The 23012-nt window shown below is 36.5% G+C and overlaps 1 protein-coding gene across 2 annotated transcripts in view; it reads left to right on the top strand.

Moving 5' to 3' along the window:
* The window catches only part of WDR25 (WD repeat domain 25), a 58853-nt gene extending 36208 nt beyond the window's left edge, over positions 1–22645 (top strand). For both annotated transcript variants that reach the window (XM_083863174.1, XM_083863173.1), the window contains 4 exons: positions 5784–5914; positions 18590–18760; positions 20936–21076; positions 21456–22645. In XM_083863174.1, coding sequence (XP_083719300.1) covers positions 5784–5914; positions 18590–18760; positions 20936–21076; positions 21456–21677 — 665 coding nt within the window. In that variant the 3' untranslated portion in view covers positions 21678–22645. The remainder of the gene's footprint in view (positions 1–5783; positions 5915–18589; positions 18761–20935; positions 21077–21455) is intronic.
* The last annotated feature ends 367 nt before the right edge of the window (positions 22646–23012 follow it).

Below are 23012 nucleotides of genomic sequence, written 5' to 3'. Positions count from 1 at the left end.
GTGATGAAGAACACAAGAGAAGAATTCAAGTTGATGAGATACAAGGAATTCTCCTACTGTGGTTTGGATAAGAGATAATAGATGTTGCTGTGCAAGTATTTTTTAAATTCAATTTTTGTAGATCATGATTTATTATCTTCAAGGGCTGTCCAGTGCCTTAATACAGAATGTGAAGCTGAGACTCTCCACAAATATGGTTTTCTTAAAAGCTGTTGTACACATTCAGTGTGGGTCAGACCCAAAATATGCATAAATTTCTAAAGAACTCAAGCTTATTCATGAGTCATTTACATGAGTGGTTCTGTGATTAGTTGGAGTTTGCATCAGGCAAGTTCAGTACTGCACTATGGAGATTGGCGAATATTGGTAGATCCAAAACCTGCAGATTTACTGCCTGTTACTGGTTAAATTTTTATTTTCTTATTTTTATTTCTTTATAAAAATAAAGCATTTGAATGGTTTCACAAATGTGATAATAATACAGCAGTCTGATATTGCCTGGTTTTGTTTTTCTCTAATAACACACAGTCATTTTCTATTACTGGTAGTTCAGACACTTTGTTATTTACAGGGTATTAAATAGTGTTATATTCAGAGAGCACTGAAAAAAAAACCTTTAAAAATAGTTCCAGGTCAAATACATTTGACATTTAACTTCTGTTACATCCAGGTGCAATGGAGATGCTCTACCAAGTTTGGAAGGGTAATTGTATTTTTAGAATTTATTTATAACCACTTTATTTTTGGAATGCATGTTTTATTCATCAGTAGATTTTTCATTAGTCACAAATGAATTGGTATAATAGCATAGGCAGAACATTGGCTGGGTTTTTTACTATTTGCATATTGTAGATACTTTTCATTTCTTTAATATTATGACAGAGGGAATGTTCCAAGAAATTTTGGCACATTTCCTAAGTTGCCAAATGCTGCAGTTGTATTTTAGTTCATGGACTGAGCTTGCTTTCAAATATAATTTCCTCAGAGTTATAATGAGAGAGAGAGTTTCTTAATGGAACATTTTGTACCTACCAAGAGAATGGTTCAAATTTTATTTTCTATGTATTTTTTTTCCTATTCTAATTTGATAATCCTATAGATATAACATTACTATTTTTAATGTACTTGTATTTGTTCACATAGGAGTTTTAGTTCTCTTACCTAAGCATCACCCCAGGAAAGCTGTGGCATTCCTCTGTTCCTCCTTTTCTTTCCCAGTACTATTTAGAGAGTATATTTCAATATGCAGAAAGCTTTTAAATGACACCTCAGAAAGAAGATTGATATTGGTTTTGTTTGCTTGTTGGTTTTTTTTTTTTTCCTTTTGAGTTTATGCAGGCACTTTAGATGTGAGGTCAAAGTTTTCCCCCCAGATTCAGCAGTTTTATGAAATATGTTGAACATAATTTAGAGATCACTCTCCAGCTGGGAGTGTGTAACAGCATTTTAGTTTTTATGCTCACTGGTGTAAAGCCTTGCTAAAAGAAGAGAGAAAAGTATTTGTTTTGGGGATGTTTCAAAGGTAAAAGAGAAAATTATTTCATATTTCAAACATCTTCATGTGCTGTGAACTTGTCAACATGTAGGGACAAAAATTAGGAAAAACATGTAGTCAATACAGCTTTGGTTCTTGCAAAAATAAGGCCATTTGTAAGCACACCAAGAATGGAGAAGTAACAGCATTGATTTGTTAAGAACAGATGATGTCTAATCAATCTAATGTTTTTTCCCACTATTGTGCATGAGAGGGACTGTGATTGTAATGAGATATTTTTGTATATATTGTCTTATGTCTTTTTCTAAACACATTGGGAAATCCATTTTGCTAAGCAAGATTGCTCTTGTGTCCTTGTAAGTCTCAGGCTTCATTTTTCTTTAGAGATTAGAGTAAGGAAGTAAATGTTTTTGGATTATGCAGTTAGGTGTGTTAACCTGAGGACCACTAAGCACAGTTACAGAAGTATCCTGTGCTGAGTAACTGTGCTAATGTTCTGTGAAAAATTCAGACTGTTAAATAGCCTTTAAAACATCTGATTTCATAGCTGAGCAGTTTCACAGTAGGCTGCTGTATAAAGTGGTGGAAACATATATTCAAGATAATTTTAAATTTTTTTTTCCATATTGTGTATGTTACTATTATGTTATTGGCATTGGAGAATTGAATTAAAGCCTTTAAAGAACATAAAACATCCTGCAAAAGATATAGTAGATATTGTTACTGAAATTGTGAAAATTAAGGATTTAGAGAACCATTTGATTTCTGCTTTGGAATAACAACCCCTTATAAAGGAGAATGATATGTGGTATGGATTTTCCCTCAATTAGCCAAAGATATTTTTAAAGGACCTAGTTTTCTAGTCTATGGGTTGGTTATGCTGCCTTCAGGAACTAAAATGGAATAAATATATACACATAAAGGTATATACAAGCTTGCTAAATTATACCTGTTATGAATGAGGGGGTCTTCTCCTCAAAGGCTATCTTTTGCAGTATATAAAATGAAGCCCCCCAAAGATGAATATTTCATTTTAATTAACTGAGTAATTGTAGGGAAAAAGATGTGTAACTGAAAAAAATTATTTCCAGAGAGGTGAAGGAAGATCTATAGGAAACACTGAACCTGGATTTCCCACGCTATGGGGTAGTTTCCATCACAGCAGGATTACAGCCTGGAAAGAATAAATTCTGTTCATAGTAGTATAATACACTAAACAGATTTTGTACAGAAAAAGGCTAAGAGATCATTGTCTCAAATTACTAAATTGCATGAGCTGATATCCCCCATGTCATCTTTTGCATTGACCTGTTCCATCTCTCAGATGCATATTTTTGCCTAAATTTCTGAGTGAATCATGAATAAATTTTAGTTCTGACAATAGGAGTGTTTCCTTTCTCTATGTTTCCTTTCTCTTTCTCAAACCTTTTGAGTTTGTTAACTGCTGCTGTTCAGCCTGTTTACATTCCAGTCTTGCTCATTTTCTGTGACATGGCCATAGAATGGAATTCATGAACTGTTTACTCAATTTGCAAAAAGAGATGTTTGGTGGAATTTCACTTTGGAGAGACAATGAGAGAGGGAGAGTTGTCTTTCCAAGTGTTAATTGGAGACCCTGAGCTTTTAGGATTAATTTATTGTGATTGTTTCTGACTTAAGTAAAAAAATACGGTTAATATCTCCAACAATCGTAAGGTAGCAGCTTAAAATAGGAAAAGGAATGAGGTTCAAGAGTATAGAGATGGATAAGATGCTCAGGTTGTTTGCATTAATTTTATTTGCCATTACTTTATTTGCTACTGTAGTGTAGAATTCATAACACTGGTATTATTATGGTTTAATTATGTTAGTGACTGTCACTGAGAGCTTTTTGGATAAATTGCAGCCTCTATAAGACAAGAAAAGGGCAAATTCAGTGCCCATTTCTCTTTCAAACAGGGGGAGACAAAGTAGGGAATTAGAGCATTTTAGTTTCTGAACAAAATATCTGGCAAACAATTAGATTATTTGGAAGTAGTTGGGAATGAGATTGAAAAATTAACTAATTAATAACAAATTATTAATTTGTTATTAATTATTAAATTAGTCTTTCTGTGGAGAAGATAGCAGATCTGGTAGTTAGTAGATGAAATACATCTTGAACTAAATGCACATCTTTTTTGCCTATGTTTAACCTGACTTTCTTGTGTCTTAGGCTAGAGAACACCAGTATTTATTATAGAAAAAGACTTTTAAGAGGGCTTGTGGAGGTAAACACATAGCAAAGCCAGTGTTTGCCAAAAGCTTAAATGAGGAGTTCCACTGAATCAGTTATAGATATGTCTAATGCCATTAGGACAATACACTTTGTGGAGAGCAGTGATCACTTGATGTGTCCTTTATAAAGCTGTGTGACAGGATTAGTACAGGTAGGCTGCATTTTTGCTAATTTCTGGCTACAGTCCCGTTAAAAAACTTGTTGATTGTACTCCCAGAGTTTTTTATTAAGCTGGGAACTGGTAAGAAACAAATTCCTTTGGGAGCAAAGTGCTATTAAACTGGGTAGTGAGCCTCCATGGGGTAATTCAGTATTTTCTCAAGTGCTGTGGGTGAGAGTAAGATGCCTGTGTATGTGGCTTTTATAAAGCCCCCCCAAATGATTCCTGGTAGAGGTGTACATGAGAGCAATGTCTTGTTGTTCCTATAACTGATGATTTTAATATTTTCTTCCTTCCCTGTGGAGTCTTCTTTTTTTCCCCTGTAGCTGTTGGGGTTCTGAAAGCTCTCATGGCAAGAGATGGTCACATGGTGACTTTTGGAGAAAATCACTGCTGCCCTTATGACTTTTTTGTCCTTTTGGGGAAGGAACTCATGGACAAAATTAAGTGTTTCACTTAGTGGTGAGAGAGACCCTTTGGATCTTTCACTGGCAATCAGTGGCGAGTCATTTGAAAAAAGGACAAAAATCCCCTACAAATATCAGAATTCACACAGGACAGCACTCACACCTCCTTTAGGCTCTATGTAATCTTCTTCCCTGTCTTTTCTCTTAATGAGCATGTGTGATGAAGTAAAACCTTTCTTTAAACCTTTCTTTCATTAAACTGAATAAATTAGTAATTTTACAAGTCTTAGCCTATTGACTGTGTAAGTTGAGTTCAGCAAATGACGAAAATGGAACTGATGATGAAATCAAATAAATTGGCCCCAGAGAATGAAATAAGCATTAAAAAAATCTGTGTGAATAATTTGCAGTATTGTACACCTACCTGCAAGAGTTTACATCTGTCAGTAATTTTTTTAGCTGAAAGTATTTTCAGTTGCTTAAAAAAGCCTTTTTTAAGATAACCCTCACTTGCATAAAATGCAAATTAAAGAATATTTAAAGAAGCTTTTATCATAGTATTTTAAAGGATTTTTTTTTGTTTTACTTCTCCAGTACCTCCTTCACTGTTGCTTGCAGCAGTAACTTTATTTAATGTAGGTCTTTATATGGGATATGTAGAATATAAATCACAGTTGTTATTGTGAAAGTGAACAGATATATTTATCTTGGTCCATACTGCTGTTCCAAAAATTTTATTTCAGTGAAGGTACAGTAATATCCTGAATTTATTAGGATGAAAGGAAGCAGCAAACTGTGGAAAAGTCCTATAAATTAACCTAGCTGAATTCTGTTGTGTTCAAAAGTGCAGGCAATCCAATTGATACTAACCACAGGATCCTGTGGAGATTAGTGTACACAATTAAATGTTGGCAACAGTGTATTCATGGGAACAGCTATTGCCTTCGTATGGTGGTTTGCAGATTATTTCCTACATTCAAGATGAAGTTTCACTCCTACCTTCATGGAAAGTTAAGTAAACAACTCAAGAGTTCTAATATAGATTGGGACGTGGTATTTCTGTACAATGTTTTGTTCTAGTTATTTTTGTCTCACTGAAAAAAACCCACTGTGGCTTCTCTGTAGGGAAACATTCAACCATTAGGTTTATAGATTTCTTCCTGTGTGTTGTCTGAACTGTGACCTCCGTGGGGCTCCTCTCCTTAGTGTGGGAACCACTTGTTTCCCTTTCAGTTGGAAGCACTCAGTGGTGCAGAGCCCCATGAGCAGGAGCAATTTCAAATGGATAGAAATTAGTGAGTTGTCCTGTATTTTCATTAAATTAGACTAGCCCCAGATATTTGAAAAGTGTTTTATAAGCATGCTCACTTTTAGCAACCTTGATATTTTTGCAATTAAGTTGAAATGAATAATATATTCCATTTTCTGCTGAAATTTTAATCTCTGCTTGTCACTTGATTTTAGGGAAGCAGATATTTAGCAGCAAAACAGAATTTAGGATCAGTGCACTGAAGTTCCACCCTACAGAGTCAAATGTTTTCATTTGTGGAGGGTTCAGCCCAGAAGTTAAAGCATGGGATTTAAGGACTTCAAAGGTAAAGGAAATCTTTTTTTCTCTTTCAGAGTGTTTCCTGGGTTGTGTATGTGGTGTGTTACCAAGGTGCTGGATGTACTTACTGGTCTTTAATTAAAATTTTATTCTAAAGGCTTTTCCATTTGTCACTGTGTTCCTATTTGTTGATACAAACCTCTGTAATGTGTTTTAAGGGTATGAGGAACATTGTACAGAAAAATATTATTTTTTTTTTATTTTCTGTAGATATAAGTGACATCTAGTTGAATTAAACAAAGCCAATAGCTCACTTAAGGGTTGTGAAAAGCAAGGAAGAAGTACAGGTAATTTGCTCTTCAAGCTCTTACATGTGGGTCAGGATTTGTATGCTTGTATCTTTTGTATAGAAGCCTGGAGCAATTTTTACATTAATGAAGGGCCACGGAGGTGTGAAATACCTCTTCTTGTATTTTATCATGAACCACAAAGAACCATTTGCTCCCAGCTGCCATTTAGAGCTCAGGTAAGACCAGAGCTGTACTCTGCCAGTGGAAGTGTAAGGTAAGCAACATCCTCATGCACAAAACAGCTCAAAGAGAAGCCAGGTAGTGAGTAGTTCTTTGTTTTCCTTTGAATTTCTCTGTGGGTAGATCCTACTCATCATAGTTTGCCATCTGTCTGCTCTTGAGGATGGCAGAAGAGACCTGAAAAAGATAAGACAGCATAGCCCACCTTGTCTCTGTCTGTGATCTACTAAGATAAATAGGTGAGAGATGTAGGGAGATGCATTTCAGATGTGAGGGCTCTAAAGGGAGAGCTCTGAAATCATTGTGTGAGTTGCTCTTCTGAGGAATAAAAGTATTCTTGTGCAATTAACAATCAAGTTCCTGTGCTACAGTTGCATTTGTCACTGATGTTTGAGAAAAGAATTTAATTATGTAGGATCTCTACCACATTAATAAGTTCTTAAGAGAAAAATATTATTTTTCAATACATATTGAGAGTGCCACATCTGAGGCTACTCTGAAAATAAAATTACTGTGAATTTCAGAGTTACAGTGTTAGTATGAAAACCTTTGTAAAAGTGGATGGGATTTATTGCATCCATCATGCTTGTATGGTGGCTAGTTTTCCTTCACGGGGGTGTGAAGAAATTCTCAAAACACAGGTCTGTGAAGGAAAATGGTTCTAGTTTTAAATTGCAAAATATAGGTGCATTTAATAAAAAATACCTATGTAACTTTTGAAAAAGGAAATTAAATTTTCTATTTTAATTGTTCCGTCTGGCAGTTAAGCGAAGAAGAAAGTCTAATACAAGTCTTTTCTCCTGAAGAGCAGGATCAGTGGTTTCATAGCATGGAAATGACATAGAGAATATAGATTTTTCTTTCTTGAGATTCTCATAACAGTAGAACTTAATTGTGGGAAGGAGTTGCAGTCTGTAATTGAATACATCAGTGTCCTTCTTAACACAGAGAACCCATTGTTTGTCATGGTATGCTGAACTGCCCTTAAAAGGTGCTCCAGGAACTAAATGGGTGTCATCTTTTTAAGGCTTAAAGACTGTTGATGGTTATGTCAAATTTGAGATCTTTGATTGTAGTCCAGGAGAAGATGGCAAATTAAGGTGACAAAACATTCTCTCAGAGATTTTCTGACTTGGTCCAATAATATTTTCTGGAAATGATGCTGTAGTTATACACAAAGTCAAGAGATAATCTGGCTTTTACAAAGCCAGAGACATTCTTTGACCCTGTGTCATTTCTTTGTGATGGATTTTGTGCCTATACATATCTTTGAGCAACTATCTCTGAGAATCTGTGAAGATGATTTTTCTATAGATTTGAAATCAGTTGTGATTGATGAGCACAATCATGCCAAAATCAGCAATGCCTCTAGCTTCTGTGTGTCTACAGTGCCCAGTCTTTCCAGATGAAAATGGTAACTGATTCTCTTCTACAGTCACAAATGGCTGAAGTCACATGTTGTAAAAATGTGCCTGTCTGGAAGGTGCTCACGTTGTGTATGGCTGTGGAGGAATATGTTAGGAATTTTTCACAGGTGGTAGGACACAATCTCAAATATTGATAATGGACAAGGCACTTGACATTCAAGGAAATAGAAGATTCATTTGCAATGGCTATTTATAATCCAAGTGCTTGAATATTTTTTTTTTCAGCAATTTTGATACCAGTGACTTTGATGACAAGATCTTAAGACTGTGCAAAATTGGCATTGACTCAAGTAGAGCTAAGGGGCTAGAGAAGAGATGTTGGCACTTTTGCTAGATAAATTAGTTCCGAGTTGTCTCCTGAGTCTGCTATTTTCCTGTTGTCATCCCTGCCAATCTGCAGTATTTTTGTTTTATCTTTGATAAGTGTTACAGAGTCACCAAGACAAATGTATTTAAAAATACTGTTGTTGACCCTTTTTTACCCCTTGTGAATCGTCAGTTTCAGTAGTGCTTTCCCTTGGCACCAGACAAGGCATCAAGCAATATTATATTCCAAGAAATGATGACAATAAATGTGTTTGTCTCTTAAAGCAGCTCCTTCCTTTTAGGTTTTAAATTCTGATGGTGCCTCAGTTTGACCACAGCTAAACTGTCAGCTGATATTTCTTGCAAATCTGCTTGTAGTTTAGAGCAGTATGAACGTAGATTCAGAAGGCAGTTCCTTGTGAAGGGGAGCAGGCATGGAACAGCAGGTGGACAGAGGCTGCAAAGCACCACAAGCATTCCAGGCTGTGATTGCCAAATATTGCCAACCACCTCAGGCTGATGTTCCACAGAAGGTACCTCCTGTAGAAATACATACATCTCTGTGGAATGGAGTTTGCTGCTTGGTGGTTTTGGAAAGTCTTCTCAGTGAAACTGTTCCTGAAAACTGGTGGGAGAGAAGAAACATATCCTTTCACCAATGAACAGTGTAGCTGCAACAGGGACAAGGCAAATAGAGAGATGTAGCACAGTTTACATGAGGCAGTAATGAGGAGCAGACAAACATTCCTGAGATGGAGCTTAGTCTCACCTGTGCATCATTACAGCAAAATATTGTAGTAACATTTCAAACTCTCAGGCATAAAAGGAAATGGTGGTTAGGCACTGAATTATCAGTGCCATCAGTAGGTCATGTCTGCCACTTCCTAGTTTGGGGGATTTCAGTGGATTATTCAGGTATTCCTGCTTACAATTTATATTGTTACCTTTATTCAATTATTTTTTGTATGTGAATATTCAGATTATATATAATATTAATATTCAGATATTCACATATCTTTTCCATCTTACACAGTTATAGCCATAGTTAAAACTGGATAATGTCCTAGCCAGTATTTTGAAATGTATCCTGTTCTAATAAGTGCGATTTTCTCTTAACTGGAATAGATGTCTGAGGCCTCATGCCACTTCTGTTTCAATTTTGACACAAACAACTTTTCTATCTTTCAAGTCCTTTCATCCTAATTCATTACAAGATTTTCCTGTTTTGCCTGCTCTTTCAAGTGTGTTAACCTGTCATTCTTGGAATGATGTGTGGGTGAACTAATGATTCTTTTTGTTCCTATCATCATACTCCTGATAGCCTTTTCAGGCTTTGTAGCATATTTTGTCAATAGAGAGAACACCCTAAATCAGGCATCTGAATCTTGTTATTCATTGTACATTGAAAACTCAATTTCAGCTTTTGCTGGTAATTCAATTTCAGAGGTCATTCTTTAGGATATACCCCTGTGTTTTAACAAGCTATTATCTTGCATGACTTAAAATTGACTGTGAGGTAAAATGATAATTTTACCAGGAAACAGGGGGATTTTTCATGGAAATTCAGAGCAAAACATTAAGCATAACAGAGAGAGAGAGTGAGAAATTGCAAAAATGTTGTCCAATTACACATACATGCAGTGGTTTAAATGAGCTGCTTTATGGCAGTGTGCCACATTGATGCTTTCTGCTGATGGAAAATGACATAGAATAGTTCATAGTAGTATTTTTAAAAACTAGTACTTCTGACCAGGACCATGAATTTATGACCATTAATTAGTAATATTTATTCATGATTTGAATGTGGTACAAAAATTGGGTTTTCAAGTCCCAGAGAAAATGTATCAAGTTGGTTTGAAGCAGCCTCTCAGCTACTAAAACACTGAAAAATTTTAGGGGAGCTAATAGCATCCCTGCTTTACACAATGCAAACCTTGCTGATGTGTATAAATGAATCTTTTCAATTCAGTTTGACAGTTCACTCGTGGTGCAAGGGAAGTGAGTGAGTGACTTTGTGGTATTTAGTTGCTGACTGGATTTAAACCACGACAGAAATGTGCAGTAGGTCATTAATCAGAGAGGCAGGCATTAAAATAAAAAAAAAAAAAGAGAATGTTGAAAGATACTTATTGCTATTCCTGTTCTGTTGAGCAAATAGGCAAAATAGTTTCAAATGTAGCACTGGGTATTATGCAAGACAAAGAATTAAAGAACAATAAGGGAGTTTAAATCTTTAATATAAAGCTAAACAACACACTTCAGAGAAATGAATGGATGGCACAGCTTGTTAACTGCTCAGTGAAATGTAAAGTATACAGGCATCCCAAAATTACAGACACAAGTAATCAAAGCCTAAAAAAAAATAAAAGAGGCAGCTGAATAACTTGTAGAGATTTATTATAGTGGTATTTCTTTCTGTTTGTGTTAAACCCAGTTTTGTCTCTCTGGTAAAGAGATTATTCTGGAGATTTTATATTGCTGTATAACAGATTGATTAAATTTATGAAAAATTTGGAGAATGTTTATAGAGATTTTATGAAAAGATCAGGAAATCTGGAGGAGAGCTGCTGTGTTTAAAAAAACCACAATCTGCAGTGTTGACCAAGGAGGGAGCATCATATTGAACAGGTCCCATGGGATCTTTGGACCTCAGAGCTGAACCTAGATAAACCCTGTAAAAGCCTGTAAAAAGAAAAGTGCAATAACCCCAAGACTTTAAAGTAGTTATGTATTTTAGAAGTATTTCCTTTCTCTGAGCTGTGGAAAAAATTCTTAAGATGTTCAGCACAAGCCAGTACAGTCACCCTTCATTTTGGCTGATCTGCATTAGCTTTTCAGACAGGTTATAATATATATTCCAACCACTTATTTTACCTGAAATTTTAGTATTCCTTGAAATACCAGAGAGAGAGAACAAAAGGCTGAGACTTGTATCCTTTAACCCAGCAATAAGGACTTGATTGTGTTCATTAAAATAAATATGACTACAGATTTTTTTTTGCTTTTGGCTTAGGTTTCTAAGCTTACACAGGTGTGTACTATCAGAGAAAGACTACAGTTGTAGCTCTCTAAAACTGATAATACTTACAAAGGAGCTGAAATTCACTACATGGTGAATGGTCAAACTGCATTGAAACAATGTGTTTACATGTGTCAGGAAGGTTTGCCTGGTGTAGAACAGGGATGCTCTTAGCTCTGGTGAAAGGATATACAGCAGTCAAAGCTTACATCTGAATGTACTTGTTTGAAGTTTCTAAATGTGTCCATTTAATTATTTTTGAGATTTTCATATTTGACCTTTTATTTATATTCTGCTTTGATGAAACTTAATGTTTTGTAAGCATTCAGGAACTGGTTCTTTATTGTGTCCATACAGAAATGCAAGGGATTTTAGAAGTGAAGATTACTAACCTTTTTTTGGACTCTGTTAAAAATAGAGGAATAATTTACTCAGCTGTTGGATATAGTCTCATTTTGATCTCTTGTCTGTTGATGTTCACGTGTCCAGTGTCTCAAGCTAGTGAGGTTTGGTGGATCTTTGGCAAGAGCTGTTTGTGATCACTGTCAGAACAGCAAGACCTGATGAAACACCACACATTAATCTGGAGAGAGAATAAGTGGAAGGTGACAGGGCTGTGGCTCTGATCTTAAAGCATTATTTAAAGCTCTTAGACTTCCATAAATGCAAATCCACTGATTATGTTAAACAAGGAGGGAAAGAGAAGAAGGGCATCAGGTAGAGGAGACCCAGTAAAATATGACTGGACAGCCCAGAACAGACTTTGAAGAAAAGATTTGTTACAGGTATAGAAAGAAAAGACATTAAAAAAATTATATTATTTAAGGGAAGGTTGATTGTGTGAAGTTTACTTGATGTCACTTTATGATGTTGGACTTTGATAGAGCAGTAAGAGAAGCTGGGGAAGGAAGGAATTAACCTAGGTACTGTAAAATAAGAAAACTGGCTAAAAGGGATGTCTCAAGCAAGGAAACTGGCTGGGAGGAATTTAATGAAGTGCTTCAGGCATGACACTAAATGGATACAATTTTTTTTTTAAATGTTTGTTAAAGAAAGTCTTGTGCTAGCACAATCAATTAAAAAAAAAGCAATAGAATTTTGTGCAGGAAAAATAGAGACAATTTCCTGGAAATCAAATGAGTACAAAGAAATAGAAAGGTTCAGCCATTTGGGATTACAAACAAAATTTTTTCATGGAAAGTTTGAAAAAAGATTATAAAGATTATAAAGTCAAGACAAATTGAGAGAAAACATATCTTTGACGATTTACACAGAATTGCCCATTTTTAAAATTGAGATCTTATAAGATACAGAACAAATTAACTAGAAAAAAAAAGGTGGAAGCTCCTATTTCAAGCTTTTAAGATAAGTCTTGAAATGAACTGTAAAATTTTTATTAACAGCAGAGTTCAAGGCAGAGGAATAACAAGGTTTTTTCCCCTCCCCCTCTTTGTTTATTACTCTGAACATTACTTAGCTACAAAATTACAAGTATCATCTACAACTTTATGCTTAAAAAGAAAAAAATTAAAGAGATGCTTTTTATGTTGGTGAGCTATTTCTCCATACTTGAGTTTATAAAGAAATAAGCCCAAGCTGTTAAAGCACAGTTAAAAAAATTAATAGGTGCAAATGCACTGCATTTGTTTCCTTGGAAACATTCTATTGCAGTTTCTTTCAGATGAGATGCAGTCATTTTAAGTAGCATGTATTTAGGAGACCCTAATGAATTTGTCTCTGGATAGCATATAAATATGAAAAAAAGGCTGTATAAACTGGTGGAGCTACTTGCACTTCTGGTTTCTATAGAAACAGCCAATACATTGTCATGTACTGGTGGTATTAGGAAGAACAAGGTAATTAAAATAAGATGATTTATGCAGTACTTTAGATAACTCGAGTTATTCTCAGAGAAATCCTTCCTGAATCCATGGACAAAAGTTCAAAGAAATATGATGGGGGTATATTTGCACTTGCATAAAGACATTTGATTTTAAATGTTGACATTCAGGGGTCCTTTCTGAGTGTGAAGGCACATGTTATGTGTCTGTGGCACAGAGGTGAGCAGTCTGCTGTAATTATTTGAGGGCCTCGTATGTTGGCATTGCAGATGAAAATCCTACATCTGCCTGTGGACAATCACTCCTATGCTCCCAGAGGGACTGAAACGAGCCAGGAACAAAACATTCCTTCTTTTGGAGTGGGAATGCTCAGCTGAGAAGCTGTCAGGGAATGGCTGTTCCAGTTTCAGCCCATTTCTATATAGGTTTTACACTCCCAGTAGTGACCAATACACTTCTGAAGAACAAGAACAGAAAAGCACAGCAAACATCTTTATCACAATTCCCAGCAATGGTTACCCAGGCCTCGCTAACTTAGAGTTTGGGGGCTTCCTGCCTCTGTCTTTCTTGGATCACTTTGACTTTTCACACTGTGGAATTGGTTGTGCTTGATCTTTTTGCATCTGCAATTTCATTTAGCAAGGAATTCAGTTTAAATATGTAGTGTTTGAAGAAGCATCTCATTCTGTGAGTATTCAAGCTGCCTTCTGCTCATCTGCAGTCTGAAGTCTCATAATGGAGGAAACCACTCTCCTTCTCTGTGCTGCTCAGACTTAATTTCAAATTCTTTTAGTTTCCTGACAGTTGTCTTATTTCTGTAGTAAGAATTCCTTGTTTTTGTGTTAAAAACTTTCTGTGAGTTCCTCACAGAAAAGCCATTCTATATCTTCCTGTATCTTTTCCATTCCCTTCTTATCCTATTTGAGATGGGGAGATAATTTTAAATAAAAATGTCTGATGGGAAAATTTCTTTTTTTTTTTTAATAAATGGTTGACGATTTCCATCACAAGTTTCTTGTGCCTTTTCAAGTGATCTGAAATTGGCTTTAAAAAGAGCCAGTGTACATTGTTCCTATCTGAAGTCTTAGAGGTCAATACCAGATTAAGGTTAGCCCCTTCTTCATCTTAAAAAGTCTTTCTTTCCTTTTAATTATTCTCAAGATCTCTTGATAATCTTGAGCTCTATCTCTGAATACAGAGCAGTTACAAATGGGAAAAATAATTAAATAGTAAAGAAAAATATTATTTTTTTAACTGCATGAAGAGAAATACAAGAGATTGATGCAAATGCTTTGCACTACAATAGGTAAAATCCCCTTATATTTTGTGATAAAACAAGCTTTTATTTAAGTTAAAATGTACTTTTTGTTACTGTTAACAGTGTAGTACTGTTTCACAGAGGAAATTTAATCAATCCTCCATTGAACTAATTACCCAGCATGTCAGTAGGAAGAGTCAGGTCCGTGCCAAATCACACAATCTAAAAAGGTAGGACAAGAAATGAAAGAAAAAATATGCCAGATTTTACAGGTTGGAAGCCATGGATGTGGCTGATTAAGGGTGTTTTTTGATGACCAGCCATATTGCCTGTAGTCCTTTCCTACATGTCCTCTCCTGATGGCCCAGGACAATGACTATAAAAGCACGTTTCTTTTTCATCACTGGCATAAACTTTGAGGTGCTTTTTGTAAAGAGCACTGCACACAGCATACAAGTGACCAGCACGGAGTTGGGGAAAATTGCAGTTTCTGAATTGCTCATGTGGAGACTTTGAGATTTCTTGACAAACAGTATACCAGTATGTGCATGGTATGTGCTTAATGCAGAGAAGTATTATGGAGCACCCATCTGAAATATATGCCTTGAATTCAGCATCACAGCTTGCTTTTCATATCACCAGAACCATAAGAATCTGTTTGCAACTGATTTAATTTGCTTAAATTACCTTTCTTTTTGAATTCCTGCAGCCATGAACTCCTGCCTTATTGAAGAAGCTTTGTTATTATGTTGAATTGTGTTGACACCAGAAATGATTAGGCCCTCCTTTGAAATTAATTCTTTTATGTCCATAAAATTCTTAGATTGAAGAAGTGAACTGTGGTTTTCCAGTGCTGATGGGTGATAAATCTGCAAGTAGGAAAAGAGCAGAAGCTGTTATTAACAAAATGAAGCCAGCAGGGTAGGCAACCTGAGCTGGTGCTTTCCCCAGAAAAGTTCCTCAGGCATGTCGTGAATTAATTGTCTAAGGTAGAACAAAGCAAGTTTAATTATGAGTATTTTCCTGAGCAGGGATGTTGCAATTAGTTATTTTTGAAAGCTGTCTTCATGGGGCAATTGAAATACTATGTATATCAAGTTCCCAGCTGCTATTCAAAGTGTTAATTTACTGTTCTCTAAGTCAGTTCTTTCTGTATGGTTTGAAGATAAAACAGCATGGCTTTTTGAGGTAATTATCAAACATATAGAAAAAGAAGGTCTTTTGTACTAATTTGGATAGACAGTTCCCTGTTGCAAAGCTAGGGTACACAGGTAATTTGGTTAAATATCCTATTAAATAACAGAAGTACAAACATTATTTAATGACTGGTGAAAATATATAAATTGATAGTGGCAGTTTTTGTAAGAGCCCAACAAGTTTTCAGCAAACATTAAAGGTATTTGCACATTACCAACTTCACACTATCTTCTTTTTCCTTTCCAAAAGATGTCTGTTGCTCCAAAAATTGTTAAAAGCAAGTCCAAAACCTAAACTCTTTACAGTGCTGGACACAACATATGAATGGATATGTACCCACATTTCACAAGTTTGGGGTTTTTGTAGATGATGAAGATGTAAACAGTATGTCTCTGATTTTCATCTTTGAAATAAGAAAGTATTAAAAATCTCTACCATGAATATCCATTTGGAAGTTTGTTGTCATTTATTGCTCTGGTTTTTTGTTCTTCATTTCCCAGCACTAACAGGCCTTTGTTTTTGGCTCTTTGTCCCTGTTTCTACACTTGTGCTGCCCCCATGCTCTTGCTCCTGCTGACTCTGTGGTTGGGTCTTGTCACTTCTCAGAAGGTGCCTGCTGCTAAGTAGCTGCCTCCTCAGTCTCTCAGGGTGGTTCTGCCTTTTGTGTCCACTTCCCTCAATTTAACTTCATTCTTCTCCTGCAGTTCCTACAGCTGCCAGGTTTCTGTATGGTTTTCATTGCTCATTCCAGCCAGCTATTATATTTTGTGGCAGTTTTTCTCAGTTTTGGTGGGTTTTTTTCATTTTTGCTCCTACAAAATAGCTTCATTTTCTACTTTACTAATGAACTATAGACTTCCTTTTATAACTCTGTGAAGAAATATGCATGGTGATTTCTCCATAGAGAAAGTGGAGGCTATAAATATGGAAATATCCCTTTTGGCTTTACAAAGTTTAATTGCTTTGTATATTATGCAGATTCTGAGGCTGTAAAATCCGATGAGAGCAAGTAACACATTTGTATATTCACTGTCTTAAAAAAGCAGGCAGATTGCTGAGAAATGTACAACTTTTTGAGTGTGCAGGTTTACATCTTGTTGATGTTATTATAGGGTGTGTAGGGTGCTTGCATGGCTAAGGTTCTTCACTAGATGCAAACATGATGTGTCTAAGCTGTATATTTCACAAAAGCTGTGAAAAGCAACTGGAGCAGCTGCTGCTGCCATCCTTCTACATACTGAGATCCCAGGAAGCTGAGCTGGAAGGGACCTCAGGACATCCACAAGTAGATCATCACCCTAAAGCAGGATCAGCTTTCTGAACATTTTCCCAACAGTCATAGATCTTTTGAGTCTGAGGCAAGAAATCAAGAAGTTCTCATGCTGTGTTTTGTACTTGAAATGATTTTTCTTTTACTGGTGAAAGTGTAAACCAGGGGTATAATTTAGGATATTTCACTGTGACACATGAAAATTGTTTGTTTGGTGTCTATTAAAAAAAAGATGTATCTGCAAATGGTCTGGGCCCTGAAGTCAGTAGTCAGTAGGTATATAAGGGGTATCAGGTAGGCACTGAAATGCCTCACAAAGTTGAGAGTCATTTCAGGATAATGCTTCAAGTACTTTCTCCACTCTCTTGGTTTTCTAGTGACATTAGAAGAAGGACTAACCTCTGAATACCCGTTGGAAGCGCAGGCAGATATGTTTTTAGCTATGTAGGAGAGAGAGATATTCCGATATTAATAACTAGGAGTCTTCCCATGTCCTAGTTTCAAGGATCACCATATTCAGAGACATGGTTTGCTTTGATCTGGCCACTTGCCTTGAAGTTTCTCTTCACTGGAGGCAAATCAGAGAAAAAAGAAAGTAAAAGTATTGATTTGCAAAATTCAAATTAGACAACATAGATACAGAATTTCATGAAGAAAGATGGAAAGAAAGGAAATTCAAATTGTTCATGTGTTCCTTAGAATAATTAAAAAATCTCTTATTTTTTAAGTTAAAATATTCAGAATCTTGCGTCTGACACCCATTTCTGCATGGATCTAACTCACTTTTTGTCTACAATCAGAGTCTCCCCAGGTGTCCCCTCTCCTCTTTTTCACATAACTCTTTGTAAGAAGGGAGTTTCCATCATCTTCCACCCTTTAAATCTGGAACTTGGTCGCCCCTAAACCCTTTTTTCTCAAGCTGAGCAAGCTCAGTTCTCTCTGCCATTCCTTAGCAGCTTCCCAGTCTTTTGAGCATCTTTACTGCCCTTCTCTGGTCCCTCTTCAGGCTGTCTCCAAATCTTTCATACAGCATGGCCAAAACTGAACAGTGTTCCAGGTGTGACTTTAAAAGAGCTGACAGGAGGGGGACAATGACAATCTCTGCTGGTGAGGCCCTTGTTGATGTCCCCCAGCACCTAGTTGGATTTCTTTGCTGCAGCTGCACACTGTCCACTCGTGTTGAGCTTGTTGTCCATAAGGATCCTCTGGTCCCTTTGACTTTCTGGCTGAGCACACAGCTCCAGCTCCTCCTGGTTGTTCCCAGGCTGTGTGTGTGGTATGCAGACCCCTGAGGTGTTTGGTCTGCTGGTTTTCATCTTGGGAGGCAGCTAAGGAACATTTGTTGCTGATTTGGTTGGCCTGGCTTGCCCTCAGCTGGTTCCAATGATGTGTTTAGTGTTGCCACTTTGGACACCCCAAACTCCCTGAGTCCTTCATTTTAAAGCCCAGCTCACTGAGTGGGACTGCTTGCTGCCAAGGATTCTTTTGCCTCTTCTAGGGAATCTGAAGAGTTCATAATATTGAGGGGAGTTTGTGTAGACTCAGCTTCACATTGTGTTGTCTGAAGCTCTTTCTGGATCTTACTCTAACTCCTTGGTAATTTACACCAGACTCTTTTGTATATATAAATATAATATATAAATTGTACAAACTTATATTTTTTAAAATATAATTTAATCTTCCTGTACATTGATTCTTTATATACATTGACCAAACTATTTAAAACACTAGTATGTCAACATTTTAAATTGAGTTATCTTTTGATGTTTAAGGATAATATGTAACTTAATGGAGATAATTATTAATGCAGAGGGAAAGCATAGGTTATCAGGTTCTAATCTGTCAAGAAATAACTATCTGTTTTGTCCACTAGATGTTGAGAGTGTACAAAGCTGCAGTACAACAGACTTTGGATATACTCTTCTTGCCTGAAGGAAGAGAATTTCTTACAAGCACAGATGCAGTAAGCCGAGACTCAGCTGACCGCACCATCGTTGCCTGGGACTTCCAAAGTGCTGCAAAAGTCTCCAATCAGATCTTTCATGTAAGATTAACAACTACTGTTGGTCTGGTCATGATTTAATATTTTATACTTGTCAGTATAGTAAAAAAAAGCATTGGATGTTCAATAAGGTCTTGTGATGTAGAAGATGCCTTTAATGTAAGTTGATGACTTTCTTTGTTTTTATACATAACACTCAATTGTTATTAAAAAATAACCTTGAAGATGGAGAGGTCTCCTTGTGTTAAAAATATTTACATTTCAGTGCTAATTCATTGACATCTAAGCTATATTTAGGCAAGGACTCTGCAGTGTCATTGTGGTTTGCCAGTGGTGCATGGCAGTAGCTGCTATAGTGCAATGTTTCTTTTCCCACACTTTTTCATACATTTTTCATCAGCTGCAGTGAGGGCTATTGACAAATTGAGTTTAATATTCACATAGTAATAGCAACCTGATATGTGCTTATAAATACCTAATACTGAATAATCACAGAGGCAAAATTTGCATTTATCAGTGCAGGTGCAGTATTTCTCAGACATCTAACCAAGCGAGACATTTAATGGACTAAATTGTCTAGAAACGCTGATGGCTTCAAAGGAGATTACCAAGGCAGTTAATAGAAAATTTCAACTCTCTGGGTCTTTTTTGAAAACCCAAGTCTAATATCCTGGTAATATAATATGATTGGATTGTATATAGATGTTCTTTGGCTGACATGAACAGTACTCTTCTGGCAAGAACACATAGTTGATGATTCAATGGGATTGTTTCATGCTTAATTTCCAGAATTGTGTCTTTGTACAGTATTGGATCTATCAATACCTTGGATAGACAATAGGAAAGGAAAAAAGAAATAACTGAATATATAAATTACAGACCAGCGTGGTTCAGCATCAAGGACTAACAAATCTCTGAAATGGACTTTCCACCCTCTCTGTTTTCCACCCCACTTTTCTGCACTGCGAATAAACAAAATGTGATGATGACTTTGCAAACCCTGCTTCACTTGTCTGATTTTCACCTTTGAAACCTTTGAGGTGGGAGTGAACCCCTCAGCTCTCCAAACAGATTAAATTCCAACAGGACTTGATCTATTGCCTGTCTGCATTAACAAATGAATAGTTAACAACTCTAAAATAACCCATTACTAAAACATACCCAGCATGACAGCACCGTGCTCCTGCAGATTGTGTTGTGCTTTCTGGTCCCATACTTCTAGACCCAGTTGCTTTGCAGAAACACACAGTTGCACTGTGCCCAATAATTTATAGTACCCAGAACTTCGTTCCCAGTCCTTCACTTCCAACTCACACAATAAAACCAACCTGATGTTCCTCCTGCTCTACCACACAGCCCATGGTGTCCAGTGGTCACTGTCATCCTGGTGTTCTTCACCTGCAGATGGATTCTGCAGCCAAAGTTCTCATGGCATCAAAAGCCAGCACTGAGCCTGCTAGGCTGAAACTAGAAGAGTTTTGGAGCTGGTGGAAGCCTTGTGAGAGCAGTTGATTTTTGAGGGAGTCATCGTGCAGAGTTTTGAAAGTAATCTTAATTCAGTCTTAAATAGGAACTGTACAGTAAAGGCAAGTCTTACTAATTACTGCAGATATTTATGAGTCTGCAGCCAGCAGCAGCCCACATCACTGTCATAAGGAGGTTACTAATGATCCTTTTTTTCTTCTACTACTTCTTTTTTATAAGAGTGGGATGGGGAAAGGTGTCTGTTTCAATCAGATGTTTTCGGTTCCTGTCAGTCTGGCCAGAACTGGAAGGATGGAGGATTTAAGAACTGTACAAAGTAGCATGGAAAGCACACTATGGCTGTGGAGTAAGGGATATGGGAGAAAAAGATTCACTTTCATATTCAAACTTTGGGTTTCCTTGGTTTTCCTTTGAGCAGGAAGAGGATGATGGAGAATCATCTGGTTGAGGTTACCTTTCTGCAGCTGTTCTGCAGTATAATTATGGCTCAGAAAGATAGGGGATTTTAGTCAATATCTTGGAAAACAGGCTAGAGGTTTGATTTAGCATTTGTCCTGATGTAAAACTTCCAGTGATTTGTAGTGAGTTAAGTATCTTTCTATAATGTATATAGGAGATGACTGGTCCTTACCTTGTCCTTCATAGTCTCTCAAATATGTCAAGAGATAACTTGAATCATTTGAACTAATCTTCTGTTTGATACAATAAAACTTCCTTTAAAATCATTTTCAGGAGCGTTACACTTGCCCAAGTCTGACCCTGCACCCAAAGGAGCCTGTGTTTGTTGCTCAGACCAACGGGAACTACATGGCTTTGTTTTCTGCCCAGAGACCCTACCGAATCAACAAAAAGAAAAGATACGAAGGACACAAGGTATCCATCCCCACCAGGAACTCAGTATCTAAGTTTAAAAGAAAAATAGATAGCAAAGCACCTTTGCTTTTTAATATGTCTGCTAATAGTGTTTTATTATAAATCAGTGATAGGTATTAATTGGCTTCATTTGCTTTCCCATGTGCCAGTCTATTTTGAATCATATGCACTCTGAAGAAAATAGTTATTAGAAGACTTTATGAATGCTTAATGTCTTGATTAAATAAGTTTTTGATATAGCTGTGTCTTAATAAACACCTGGAGAAATCTTTAGTATATATTTATTTAAAGATATGCATGTTCTGTACTAAATTAATTTTCAGTGTACCACAATGAACTTTTCTAATCAGCATCAAGAATTTGTTATTGTTTTTCACAGGTGGAAGGATTTGCAGTGGGCTGTGAATTTTCTCCAGATGGAACACTTTTGGTGACAGGAAGTTCAGATGGCAAAGTGTTTTTCTACAACTATCATACTTCGAGGATTATTCGCACTTTGTCTGCACATAAAGAAGCTTGTGTGAGTGCAATATTTCACCCAGTCCTGCCATCGCTCCTTGCAACATGTGATTGGGCTGGAGAAATCAAGGTCTGGCAATAACAAGCAGAATTACTTTAGGATGTCTCTCTCCTGTTAGTCTGTCAGAGGCTTAGGAAATAAGCCAGAGTATGGAATGTGAAATTCTGTTGGGATGTGTTGTAAGCAGGAGAGAGACTGTTGTCTTTTCTTCTATGACCTCTATGTTTGTGCTTTCATAATGCAGTTAAGGTGGCTTTGTGGTTAGCTGTTGAGCAAAGAAGTGGTCCTACTCTCTCCCTCAACCCTGGAGACAAATTTTTAACCCTTTTGTGTCAATTTTCTGGTGCTTATCCAGCCGTGTTCTGCTTTGAGCAAGCACCTATATCTAAGAAAATTACAGTGCTTTTTATGCATCCTTTCAATGCAGCTTTCTTAGACCAGGGTTTATCATAGAATCATAGAATCATTTGGGTTGGAAAAGACCTTTAAAATCATTGAGTCCAAGCTTTAACCCACTACAGCCAAGTTCACTACTAAACCACATCTTTTAAATACTACCAAGGATGGTGACTCCACTTCCTTCCACTGGGCACCCTCTTGGCAACCCTTTGGCTGAAGAAGTTTTTTCTATTACCAATCTCTCACAATATGAGACTGTTTCCTCTTGTCCTCACCGAAAGTTGAGGACATACTGTTTAGCAGAGGATGATGTTCAGATCAGTTAATATCTATTCCATCTTCCTGAGATGTTTCTTCCCACTTTTTGGAACTAGTTTAGTTCCCTGACCAGATCAGTGGAGGATCAGAGAAGCAATACTGTAGTTCAAGGCAAAATAACTTCTATGCATAAGGGGGAAGGTCACAGGGCAGGTGGGACTGCTTCTTCTGGTAATGCATAGCTCAACTTACTGTGAAATGCCTTCTGAGAGTTCCAGGAAAAGGTGTAGTTGGAACCTAATTCTGAAGTCAATACATTTGTGGTTTTGAAATCCTGATGTTTAAACTTGAGTTTTAAATTTACTTTTATGACTGTATAAAAACAAAATGAAAGTCTGTATAAATTTTTTAAGGAAAAAATAAACTTTTTTTAAAATACATGCTATGTCTTATTATTCTTGACAAGTTAGTACACAAGCCTATAATGGAATTGATGCTTGGGAGGTGAAAACAATTAACATGTTACACTAATCATTGCAAACACGTATGCATTTCTCCATAGTTCTTGTTTGGACACAGAAAATTACCATCATGCTATTCAGTGCAGGGGAGGTTCTTTGGCACTCAGACAGGAGCTGGGCTATTCTTCAGCAAATATAAAGTTCATTAGGCATTACTGTGTATCTACATATATAGAGATTGTTTGTAAGTGTATTTAAATTTGTGTTCCCTGCACATTCTAAAGTATTCTAGAAAATA

The sequence above is a fragment of the Zosterops lateralis genome (genome assembly GCF_965231275.1).
Source record: "Zosterops lateralis genome assembly, chromosome: 6".
In the NCBI taxonomy this organism is placed as follows: domain Eukaryota; kingdom Metazoa; phylum Chordata; class Aves; order Passeriformes; family Zosteropidae; genus Zosterops; species Zosterops lateralis.
Note: the sequence above shows the minus strand (reverse complement) of the source record. Positions and strands in the feature narration are given on the sequence as shown.